Source organism: Elephantulus edwardii, unplaced genomic scaffold, assembly GCF_000299155.1.
Source record: "Elephantulus edwardii isolate Elephantulus edwardi_28Jun2011 unplaced genomic scaffold, EleEdw1.0 scaffold00002, whole genome shotgun sequence".
NCBI classification, from domain to species: domain Eukaryota; kingdom Metazoa; phylum Chordata; class Mammalia; order Macroscelidea; family Macroscelididae; genus Elephantulus; species Elephantulus edwardii.
The window spans coordinates 41,369,838-41,383,179 of record NW_006399752.1 but is presented as its reverse complement, the minus strand read 5'-3'; the positions used below and the strand labels follow the sequence as shown (position 1 = coordinate 41,383,179).

The 13,342-nt window shown below is 38.4% G+C and overlaps 1 protein-coding gene across 1 annotated transcript in view; it reads left to right on the top strand.

Moving 5' to 3' along the window:
• Positions 1-13,342, top strand: part of UNC79 (unc-79 homolog (C. elegans)) — a 291,864-nt gene that overhangs the window by 14,502 nt on the left and 264,020 nt on the right. Inside the window, exon 4 of the mRNA XM_006879101.1 lies at positions 11,444-11,536. Coding sequence (XP_006879163.1) covers positions 11,444-11,536 — 93 coding nt within the window. The remainder of the gene's footprint in view (positions 1-11,443; positions 11,537-13,342) is intronic.

Genomic DNA, 13,342 nt, shown 5'->3' with positions numbered 1-13,342 from the left:
ACCCTGGTGGTAGAAGGTAGGCAATCTTTGTCCTCTTTAAATCTTTGACAGTAAGTTGTCGCTCCACCGTTTAAAATCAGATTTTACCACACTGCTCATGTGTTTTTGTTTGTACTTACTTCACAAGGTAGAGCTGAAGGCATAGACCTGATGGAGGGTCTGCTTCCAGATCAGTCATGTTATAGTGGATTGATGTGAGAGTGTGCATCTGTCTTTGTATTCATGCTGTGCCCATTCTTAATAGTAGTTTCAATGTTTAGAAATGCTAGCCAGAACAATGAAAGAATAATTAATTTCTTCCAGAATATTTTAATTTTGGAACTGTTTAAATGTTAGCCTAGATGATGTTGCTCTCTTGATCACTTGATAAAGTACCTAAAATGGAAAGTCTATTGTATCTTTGGGGTGGTGTTTCCAAGGCTAAATTTAAAACATGGGCAGCTTTTCAGGTGTTATGTGATTGTGTCAATAAGGATCTGAAAATGAAATCCTGAGCTTTGAACTTGTTATAACAAAGTATTGCAGCTCCTTCAGAGTAAACGGTCTGCCTGTACCCTTCATGGTGTTTTTGTCAGTAAACCAAGTGCTATACTTTTATTTGCAAATAACTCCTTCTGAGATTCTGCAGGGCAAAATTCAGCTAATTTATTGTAAGAATTTCCTTTGCTGTTTTCTTTTTAAACTCCTTTTGTAAATAAGGTTTACTTTTTATTCCAAATGTGTTAAATATGCTTTGTTCATAAAAATTGTATTAAGGAGTTAAGGAGAATTGAAAAGTTAATTTGCATTTCACCATGGAAACTTCTTGTTTTCTAAGAAAAGATGTATTATTTGTAGATTGTATGGAAATATGTATGTTTGAGAGATGGTGCTCTGTCAGAGAAGAGAGAAAGCTGATTGAAAATGAACAATGATTGATGTTGGCTACATTATTTTAAGGATAATAATAAAACTGAACATACATAAAAAATAAAATTAAAAATAAAATCTGAATATACATTCGCTATCTCTATCTCTATCTCTATCTCTATCTCTATCTCTATCATCTCTATCTCTGTATCTATAGATATCTCTCTACCTATCTATATCTATATATATCTTCTATGTCTATATTATCATCTCGATATAATCATCTATAGCTGTTATAGACTCTTCTAATTTAAAGAATTTGGACCTTTTTATTATGCTAGACTTTGTAACCATATCCTCTTTCTACCCCCCACGCCTCTATAGTTTCCTCAAAAAGTCCATGATCTTCAGGAAAAATCAAGATCCGTATCATTATTGTTATTATGTGCTGTTGAGTCGATTAGGACTCACAGTGACTCTATGAACAAAAGATCAGAATCCTGCTCTGTTCTGTGCCATCCTCGCACTTTCTGACACACCAGAGCCCATTGCAGCAGTCACCGTGTCAAGCCACCTGGTTAAGGGTCTGCTCCTTTCCCGACCCTCACCTTCCCAGCATCATGTCCTTCTCCAAGGACAAGTATCATGTGTTGTTGTTGTTGTTATGTGCTGTCAAGTCACCTGTGACTCATAGGACCCCATGTACAACAGCTCTGAAGCCTGCCCTGTCCTGAGCCAGTCTCACTGACTCTGACACACCTACCCCCATTCTTTAGTTACTCTGTTGATCCATCTCATAGAGGGTCTTCCTCTCCTATGATGTCCCTCCACCCTTCTGAGCATGTTTTCCTTCTCCAAACTGGCCACATGCCCGAACTATGTGAGACGGAGCTTCAAAATCCTAGCTTCCAAAGAAAAACTTGGTTTCACGCTCTTCAAGAGAGACCTATATGTTTTCTTGGCAGTCCATGGTATGTTCAAGACTTTTCTCCAGCACCACAACTCATAGGCATCAGTTCTTCTTCTGTCTTTGAATATGCAGAGGCATTTGATTGTGTGGATCACAACAAATTGTGGTTAATCTTGAGGAAAATGGGAATGTGAAACCTATACTTGGATCAGGAAGCAGTCCTCAGAACAGAGCAAGGAAGCACTGCCTGGTTCAAAATCAGGAAAGGAGTGTGTTGGGGACGTGTCCTGTCTCTGTAGCTTTCCAGTCTACATGCAGAACAGATTATTTGGGGAAACTGGGCTCTATGAGGAGGAATGTGGCATCAGGAGGAAGACTCATCAACAATCTGCATCATGCAGATGACACAACTTTGCTTGCTGTAACTGAGGAGGACATGAAGCACTTGCTGCAGAAGGTCAAGGACTATATTCTCCAATATGGATTGAAGCTCAACATCAAGAAGACAAAGATTCTCACCACTGGGCCAATTGGCAGCACAATGATAGATGGAGAAGAGATTGAAGTTGATAACAGTTACAGCTTGCTTGGTTCCACAATCAACACTCTTAGCACCAATAGTCAGGAAGCCAAAAGATAAATTGCATTAGGTAAATTGGCTCAGGGACCTCTCCAGTGTACTGAAAAGCAGCAGTGTCAGGCTAGAGACTAAGGTGTGACTGATTCAGGCCATAGTCTTTGCAATTACTTGCTATGCATCAGAGAGCTAGACAATGACTAAGGATGTCAGAAGAAGAATTGATGTTCCGTGTAGTTTTCCCTTATTTGTTTTTTTATGGCTGCTTCTTGATCTAGGTACAGGTTCTGCATGAGCACAATTAAGTACTGGATTTATCATCCTTCTGCCTATTACCCATAATTTATAATGATTCACATAATAACTATCTTTGTATAGTCATTTAAATACATTCGTTGAATATCTTTGCATAGTCAATAAAACACAAGTAAATATATCTCTGATATTTTCTGCTTTCAGCCAAAATCAATCTGACATCAGCAATAACAGCCGTCCCCCTTCTGTGGTAAACCCATTGTGTTGAGGATCTTCCTCTTTTTTTTGTTAATCTTGTACTTTATTGCACTTTATCAAGCATGGCCTTCGCCATGGACTTGTCCCTCCTGATCCTATGTCCAAGGTGTGTGGCACAAGGTGTCACCATCCTCGTTTCTGGGAGCAGTCTGATTACTTTTCCCAGGGCAAATTCCTTTTTCTTGCGGTCATCCACGGTGATGTACTTGTGGAAAACCAGTAACTGAAAGCCAAGACTGATTTGTGTGTTCTTTTGTTACATTCATTCTATGGTATCGTCAGTATTCTTCACCAATATATCCCAATTTGCACCACTTCTTACTATTTTTTCATCTGAGTCACTCTAATATCTTCGTAACTGGTCTCCCTACTTCATCTTTTATTCTCTTACTTCTCTTGTAAGCTGTTCTCCATGGAAGAACCAGGGGCGTCCTTGAAATCTGTCAACCAGATCGTGCCACTTCTCTGACCAGAACCACCCAGAAGCTTCCCATCACTTTAGGAACCAAGTGCAATGTCCTTGTGGATCACAATAGGGCTTTGCGTTATCTGGACCCTGCCGACATTTGCACTTCCATTGTTATCTCTCTCTCTCTCTCTCTTTTTTAATTCATTCTATATAACCTAGGCTGGATTATAACCTAACCACCAGTTGAATGCTTTTAAAACAGTTGAAATGTGTCTAGTGTGACAGAGGAATTGAATTTTAAATTTTATTTAACATTTATTAGTTTAGATTTGACCAATGCTGTAATGGACAATGCAGGATTATCCAACACGTGTGGCCCTGAATGATTGCCACCTTCTGCGGAATAAAATGAAGCAATGCTTGACCCCGCGTAATCTTCACAATCGCCCGTGCGCTCGAGTTCCTTGCTGTAGCTACCGTGTATCATGAGTGCCTTCCAGTACTGCCTCAGAGAAGTGCTGGGACCCATCATGTAAAAGAAAATTATGTGAATGAAAATTTACAAATCTCATTGGTTTTTTTTTATTATTAAATTTTATTAGTATTAATGAACATTTACAGGGATTTTGGGTTTTCATTCCTTCATTGCTCATTGGTTTTTTTTATACAATCATTCATAAGCAGTAATTACCATTAATTGATGCAATTAGCTTATTATGATGCCTGAGCAAGTCCTTATTGTATGTTGTTCTTTCCTTCCCTGACCTCTGCTTATTAATTTTTCCTTCTCCCATCACTCCTATTTATCAGTAGTGTCTGTCTTGATCCATGTTGTTAAATGCAATACACATAATATGTGGTCATCTATTCATTTCTGATTGACCTGTTGCAATATGGGAGTAGCTAGCCATTCTTTTTGTGTTCTTTCTGTCATGCCTTCTGCTCCACCCCACCCATTCTATGTTTATATGAGTGGTTTTATATGATATTTGTCCTTTTGTGACTGAGTTCTTTCACCCAGCATAATGTTGTCTACATGGACTGATTCTGGAGTTCATTGTTTTTAAATGCAATGCAGTGCTGCCTTGTGTGAATGCACCACAGTTTTCCTATCTAATTGTTTGTTAATGAGTGCTTGTGCTGTTTCCATCTCTTTGCTGTTGTGAATAATGCTGCAGTAAACAGGTATGCAGCCTCAGCCTCCCCTCCAGGGTTGTTCCCACCCAGCAGAGAGGGGCACACACTTCACCCCCAGCAGGTGATTGTAGGCACCTCACCCATCTACACTGAGTTGAGCTGCTGCCTGGCATGACTTTGCTGCATGAAAACACACTAGGGTGTAGAGAGGCCAGTATTAAGAGAAGACATGCTGAAGTAAGAGAGAAAGATCTCAAAGGGCAACTGGAAAAGACAGAGTATTACAAAGAAATGTGTCAAGAGTTGGAATTAGAAAATCAAAAGATAGAAATTAGACTCAGTATTGATTTCCCAACCTGGAAGAACTGAAGAACGTAATTAAGCCTTGAGTTGCAATACTGTTTGTAAACATAAAGCATTCTTTTCCAGAGTCACTCACCAATAAGATAGAGATTGCAGTATCTAGAGTTCTTTATTGTAGATCTGTGAAAGCAGAGAGAACCCTCTCAAAAACGGCCTCCCTGTCTAAGGATGGTTATTGATTTTTATGTTTGGGTTAGGATAATTTTATTAACATATGACTATAGCAAGTTCAAAGCTACAGGATTTTTACATTTAAAAGAACAGTCTACATACAACTATTAGTAAACAGACGCAGTTGTAATATAATTTACATGCACTGAGAAAACCAGTTTAAAAAAGTAAATGCCAAACCAGGAAAGATTCCTTTTTCCCTCCTGGTAAATAGCTTAAGGTACAGTTCACATGTGACTGAGAGAAACAGTTTCAGAAAGTAAATGCTAATTCAGGAAAGCAGCCTTTCCCCTCCTCATAAATAGGCAGCTTAAAGTACAGTTCACAGATGACTGAGAAAAAGACAGCTTTAGGATTCTTACATAGAGTTTCTAGTTAACACCCAGCTTGGGGTACCATTTACATTTAACTGAGAAAAGACAAATGGCTAATTCAATGAAAGAGGCCTCTTCCCCTCCTGGTAAACAGACAGTTTATGGTACTTTGCATGACTATAGAGAAGCTACAACACAGCCTGAGGACCAAACAAATGTCAATTGAATGGTTGACCTGTCTCGCAGGCTGGAGGCAGATGATGGTAATTTTACCATAAGGTTGAATAATTCTTAACTTTTTAATACCACTCGGTCAATACTGAAGGATCCTATGGGCAGATTATGCTGAGTGAACTAACTCAGTCTCAAAAGGACAAATACTGCATAAGACCATTATGATAGAAATAAAAGGATAACGGGTAAGATGTGGATAAAAGTCCAAAGGAGGAAGTGGAGGGGCATAGAGGGTGGGGAGAGGAAGAGACTAGGATAACAGAGTTTGGTGAGGGTTGTGGTGAAGGAATTAGGAAAGATCCAATCGGGACAAGAAAATTTGGGGTAATAGTAGTCATAGACCAATGGTAATTAATTTTATAAAACACAATGTACATGAGTGATCATTTGAAACACAATGTGAATGTAGGAATGTTTGAAAAACAGTGTACATGAATGAGACACAATGTATATGAATTTCGTGTGCAAACCAATATAAAAGAAAATGTAAAGAAAAGGAAGAAAAAAAAAAGAAGGTAGAAGGAATAGAGTAACTGTACCAGAAGAATTGGTTGATAGGAACTCATTTCAGGAAATACTAAATGATCAAGAACCAGTGGTAATGAAGGAAGAAGTTCAAGCTGCATTGAAAACACTGGCAAGGACAAGGCCGCAGGAACTGATGGAACACCAGTTGACATTCTTCCACAAACAAGTGCAGTCCTGGATATGCTCTCTAGTATATGCCAAGAAATTTGAAAGACAGGTTATCTGGCCACTTGGCTGGAAGAGGATTATATTTTTTCCTCATTTCCAAAAAAAGATAATACAATAGAATATGGGAAGTTATGAAACAATATCATTAGTATGGCATGTAAGTAAAATCTTGCTGAAGATGATTTAAAAATGGCTAGTACAGGATACTGACAGGGAGCTGCCAGAAATTCACACTGGATTCAGAAGAGGCTGCGCCACATTGATGATGTCAGATGGATCTTGGCTGAAAGCAGAGACTACCAGAAAGATGTTTACTTATGTTTTGTTGACTATGCAAAAGAATTTTACTGTGAGGATCATACCAAATTGTGGCTGATGTTGAGAAGAATGGGAATCTCAGAACATTTCATTGTTCTCGTGTGAAACTTACTACTTGACCAAGAAGTTGTTATCAGAGCAGAACAGGGGAACACCTCATGGTTTAAAATTGGGAAAGGTGTGCATCATCAGAGTTGTATCCTTTCTACATACCTATTCAGTCTGTACACTGAGCAAATCATTTGAGAAGCTGAGCGATGTAGGGAAAGGGTGGTATTGGTATTAAGATTAGAGGAAGACTCATTAGCAGCCTCCTTTATTCAGACTTGCTTGCTGAAAGTGAGGATGATTAGAAGTGCTTGCTTCAGTAGATCAAAGCCTATAGCCTTCAAGATAGACTACATCTCAACCTGAAGAAAAGAAGAAGCCTCATCACTGAACCAATAGCCAACATCCTGATAGATGGAGAAAAGATTAAGGTTGTCAGTGATTTCATTTTATGGAATCTACAATCTAATCCCATGGTAGCAACAGTCAATACAAAATCAATCTCTCTCTCTCTCTCTCTCTGTCTCTCTCTCATCTCTATGTCTGTCTCTATCATTTGTATCTCTATATATCTCATTGGGAAGACTGCTGTCAATGACTCTCCAAAATAATAAAAAGCAAGAATGTCAGTTTAAAGACTAAGAACATCTGATCCAAATCATGATCTTTTAAATTTCTTCCTGTGCATCCAAAAATTAGAGACTGAATAAAGATGACAGTTGTGGAGTTGGAGAAGAGTATAAACTATCCCATGTACTTCCAAAAGAACAAACAAGTCTTTCTTGGTGGAAATATAACCCGAGCGCTACTTTAAGAAAAGGATGGTCAAACTCAGTCCCTGTACTTTGCACATTCTGCCAGCAGGGACCAGTCCTTGGAAGGGGACATCATCCTGGGAAAAGGAGAGAGAGTAAGTGAAGAAGACCCCCAACAAGGTAGATTGACCTAGTAACTGTCACAGGGGGTGAAGCATTTCAGAGATCATGCAGTTGGTTCAGGGTAACACAAGGTTCAGATCTGTTGTTCATGGAATTCCTGTGAGGAGTATTTAAAGCTCAATAGAACCCAACAACAAAATAGCGATTTCAAAAATTTGACAACGAATAAAAAGACTGAGTAAGAATGAAGGCATTTGCATTATTGTGGTGCTGGTGAAGAATATTAGGTATATACTCTGGGCTGCTAAAACAATCCAATCTGTTTTGGAAAAATTACAGCCAGGATGTTCTTTTTAAGAGAGCACTTTTGTCCTGTTGTCAGTAGGGACAAGCCCATGAAGAAAGCCATCACACTTGAAAAAGCAGATAAATGAAAAGGAGGGAGATTCTCAAGGAGATGTCGTGGCACAGTGATTGCGACAGCAGATTAAAACACTTGTGAGAATGACGTGGGACTGGAGAGTGTTTCATTGTGTTGTATGTAGAGTTTTTGTGACTGAGAACCTACTCTCCAGCACCTAGCAACAAAATTGTCTTCCAAGTGCATTGCCAGGTGAATTCCTAGTCTCTGGTGGTCTGAAAGCTCCATTGAAATATGTCCATCCTAAATGACTCTGCTTGTATTTGAACGGCAATTAGAGAAGCATCCAGGGTCATAGTGATGCATATGTTGCGGAAGATGACAAGGTGATGCATAGGTGATGGCACAAATCGTCCATGGATACTGTACCACACAGCGCAAGTCTAGCATCTCATCTTTTATTAGGATAAAGGCTTGTCTATCTTTCTTGCAGTTATCTTCCCAGGATCTGGAAAACTGGCTGGTATAGCAAAGGTACTGAACATAAAAAGCTTGTTTAATGAGTAAGTGGCTGGAACATTTGAGGTGGGCTGTAGGCCTAATTTTTAGATCTTGGTCATTGCATGCAGTTACGTTAATCTCTCCTGGATATAATGCTTTTGCTGCCTGTGTTCTTTTATGGTAAATCATATTAAACTGTACATGATAGTATAGTAGAAATGATAGGATACAATAATGGATTAAGGTATTGTTGCCGTTCAAGTAAGAGAGACGTGTTGGTAATGGTTATTCCAGTTCTAGGAGCATCAGAGACGATGCTTGCAAACGGTTCGTTGTAAAATCGTATTTTGATTAATGCTCTTCTTCCTTCTCTTGTATGTATTTTTGGCTACATACACCCCCATGGGGACAAGCTGCACATCTGTTTATATCATGCCTCTTTAATAAGATTCAATAAATGATGTATGCCTGTGCATGTTTATTAAATTAAAATTGTGCTGATTTCATTCAGTCTGTCAGATGGCTAAGGCATTGTAGGGCATTGTCTGTTGATATAAGTATTGAAGCCCAATTTCCTAGGAACTGAGCCAGGGGAATACTTAAGACTTTGTGAGAGAGTACTTGAGAGTGAGCGTGAATTTGCAGGGGTGGGAGGAACGCCCAAAAGCCACGGAGTTCTTTGGGCTATTCTCCAAATAGATATCCCTTAAATCATCTGAAGCATTTGGGCATCTCTCCCATTTTTAAAGGCCTCAAGGGACAATGATTCTTAACCTCCTTGAATAGTAAATTTCAATTTTTAGTAATGTTTATTACTAATAATTTTGAGATGACTTTAAAGAAAAATGAAGCCACAGCCCCAAAGAAATGGCTGATACTATTTGATATAATTGTTATATTTTTCTTGTGTATATCTAAATTTTTACCTTTTCTTTTTTAAAAGCAAAAGGCCCAAAGAGAATGCATTATTATCCCCATACCTGGACACGTTAATGAGCATTTATGTATTTTTTTTTCTTATCCTTCTGATTGTTGTTGTTAGGTGCCATTGAGTTGACTGTGATTCATAGTGACTTTGTTAATAACAGATCCAAACCTTATCCAGGCCTTTGCCATCCTCCCAACCATCACGATGCTCAAGCCTGGAGCTGCATCCGTATGCACTTCTCAAAGAAGGATGATGAAGGCCCAGGGCTAGCTTGTATCAGGATCTGCAGAGATGCTCATGCAAATTTCCTGCTTCCCAAACTGAATGTGTCAGGTTCTTTAACTATGGGCCCCAGGAAGCAGCTTTTGACCAATATGCTCCCTGTCAAAAGTTTGAAAACCCTCGTTTGCACTTTCCTCTCTAAGTTTTTTCCCTTGATTTGCTAACTTTTCACTTAAAGAGCAGTGAATTGATTTACATATCTTTGTGTATCATTGTCAGTGTTTATGGATATTTTACAAATTAATATGTCTACCAGAATATAATTTTTCTTTTGATGAGTTAGCTCAGCTAGCAAGTGATTAATAAAAGTGAACTAAGGTAAATAGAGTCAAAGTATAGCCCGGTTTTGTTCATTTCTGTAAAATTGTTGCCCATTGTGTTATTTAAAGTCCTGTAGGTTAAAATACCCCCAAACCTCAACCCAAACAAAAAGTAGAATTATATCTTTGACTTTATTATATGACTAATCTTTTATAAGCATTTTATTGCTTCTGTTATTTGTGTATTTTAGTATAAGTTACTTTTTTTTGGACGTGAAGGAGATTCTCATGTATTATATTTTCATGTAAAATGAATTAAAAAGATTTTTAGATTTTCTACTTTTGCTGTTGTTGCTGTTCTGTGCAGAAAATGGACAGTTGGTTTTCTGAGGTCGTTATGCCTTCTGGACAGAGTCCTTGAGCTGTGCAAATACTTAAATATTCCTTGACTGGTGCAAACAGTTAAGGATGCAGTTTCTGACTGAAAGATTTGGACTCTTGAGAGATACCTTCCGAAAGATGGCCTTTCTTTTGGAAAGAAAACCTGATGATGTGCTTCTGAAAAGTCAGAGCCATGAAAACACTGTGGAGGCTCAACCGGCTTGATGGCAACTGTGCTGAGTACTCTCCGTGCACAGTTCTGTTCATGCTTTCTTGACAATTTCCCTCACAAGCCAACCTGTAAGAAGAAGTTCATCCCACTTCTGAAATTATCCCTAAGAACAGAGGAATTATTGTTATTTTTTAAATTTGAGTCATCAGAAAGTCTCTCAAAAACTGTACTTGGACTAACAAAAAGTACTCTTTGGAGATAGTATATTGCCCATAATGTCCCTTTCTGCACTGGATTTGAATGTCAATAGATGTTACTCAATGCACCTTAATAAAAAAGGAGACAAAGATATTTATTATAGTATTAGATGTCATTGTAAGCCAACCACTTTTTTTCTTAAAAGTAAGACAGTGTGTTATTATAGAGATTTTACAACTGTAAGATGAGTTTTGGAGAAATCCGTTTGCTTTGCTAGTGAGTACTGTGGCATAGGATGAAATGTCCAATAATAGCTTTATTTACAGGCTCAGAAAGTGCTGTATTTTAAGCCAGACAGATGGCTGTGAAGATGGTTGGCTCTGGAAAGAAAAAAAAATGGTTCTTATAAAGATGGAGACACATGTGAAAGTTTGAGTGAAATGGTTTAATGTTGTGTGAGAATTGAAGTAATTTTTAAATTATTATTTTAATAATTTATATGTGTAAATAAGTCAGTGTATTATATAAGTTGTCTATTTTATTAAAAATATGAAAATCTCAAGCATTCAAGTTAAGTTCAAAACTCTTATTTTTACTTATCTTTATGGAGGTAAACTTAGCATTCCTATATATTTGGGCAGATAGGAAATTATCCTTTTCTTTTCCATTTAGATATAAAGAGCTTAGGAGCAAAGATCATGTCTAACTGTGCTTAAGCCATTACATCATATTTTGGCATTTCCCCTTCTCTTTAGAGTTTATTATTTCTGATAACAACAGTAGCTTTTTAAATCTAGGACAAATTTTATGATTGTATTTGTGCAAAATTTCCATTGGTTTGGTTGAGACTTTTTGCATCCCCTCAAAATTGCCGTATGCCCTATGCCAAGTGTTAAATACACAGGTAGATGAGATTGTCTAATAAAACTCTTCTTGGTTCCAGTGGGTTCCTCAAGGAGAGAAGGTGTTCCTGCCCATGTTAATCTCTCTGCATCGTCCATGCTGATGATTGCAATGCAGTACACATCTAATCCAGGTAAGTGGATGTTGGATTGCTTGACTAATTTGAAAACCTGTAGTCAAGTGCAACAGGTAGATGTGTTCATGTGCAAAGGATTTCTCTTGATTCGATAAACAGTTGTTAGAGCAGTAAATTATAAGGTAGATTGTTAAATTGAAGATTTCCCTTGCCTTCTGTCATTAGCAGAGCTCTGGTGGCATAGGCTGTTATACGTTGTGCTGCTAACTGAAAGGTCGTTGGTTCGGATCTACCAGTAGCTTTGAGGAGTAAAGATAGACGTCTACTTCCATATTTATAGCTTCAGAAACCCAGTAGAGAGTTGCTTTGAATTGGAATTGACTTGACAATAGTGGATAGTGGTAATATTTTTGGCCAGAAAGATTTTCTCAAATGCTTGAAAGCACAGTTTAGTAAATGCACTAGAATTTAATGGAATGGACATATTGAATGGAAGAAATAGTCATATTAAAAAATATAAAAATCACCTGGCACTATAATATTACTAGATAATCACTGTCGTAGTTTGTTGAATTTTCTATTACAGTCAGGTTACTATGCTTGAGTGTCCTTGAACGTAATTTTTTTCCTATCTTTTTAATAATTACTCCATTGTTGTTGTTATGTTCCATCAAGGAACCTGTGATCCATAGCAACCCTATGTACAAAAGCCCTATACCCTGCTCTATTCTGTGCCAATCTCACTGTTTCCGACACACCTACCCTCAGTCGCTGAATCAATCCATCTCATAGAGGGTCTTCCTCTCCTGCACTGTCCCTACGCCCTCTCAAGCATGACATCACTCTCCAATGACTAGTCTTTCCTTGCAACATGTCCAAAGTATGTCAGACGAAGCCTCATAATTCTTGCCTCCAAGGAGCAGCCAGGTTTAACCCTCTCTAGGCTGAATCTGTTCATTTTCTTAGCAGTCCATGGAATATTCAGTACTCTTCTCCAAGCACCACAGCTCAAAGACATCAATTCTCCTTCTATCATCCCTAGTCATTGTCCAGCTCTCTGACGCATAGCAAGTTGATTGCAAAAACCATGGTCTGTGTCAGATGCACTTTAGTCTCCATAGTGACATCATTGCTCTTGAGCACTTTAGAGAGGTCTCTAACAGCAGACTTTCCCATCGCAATATGTCTTTTAATTTTCTGGCTGCTGGTGTCAAGAGTGTTGATTTTGGAGCCAAGCAAATTAAAACCGCTGCCGTTAACAATCTCAATCTCGTCACCATCTATCATGATATTGCCAATTGGTGAGAATTGGTGAGTATCAGTATTTCTTGATAGTGAGCCTTAATCGATATTGAAGGCTGCAATCTTTGTCCTTCTGCAGCAAGCACTTCAGGTCCTCCTCAGTTTCAGCAAGCAGGGTTGTGTCATCTGCATAATGCAGATTTTTGATGGCTCTTCCTCTAATTCTGATGCCACATTTCTTCTCATACAGCTCAGCCTCCTGGAAAATCTGTTCTGCATATAGATTGAAAAGATATGGAGATAGGACACATCTCTGGAGTCCATCCTTTCCAATTTGAACCATGCAGTGTTTTCTTGCTGTTCTGAAGACAGCCTCCTGGTCCAAGTATAGGTTTCACATTAGCACAATCAAGTGTTCTGGGATTCCCATTCTTCTCAGAGTCAGCCACAGTTTGTTGTGATCCACATAGTCAAATGCCTTTGCATAATCAATGAAACACATACAGTCCTCTGGTACTCCCTGCTTTCAGCTAAGATCCAACTAACATTAGCTACAATACCCCTTCTAAACCCAGCCTGCACTTCTGGCAGTTCTCTGTTTATGTGCTGTTCCAGTTGTTT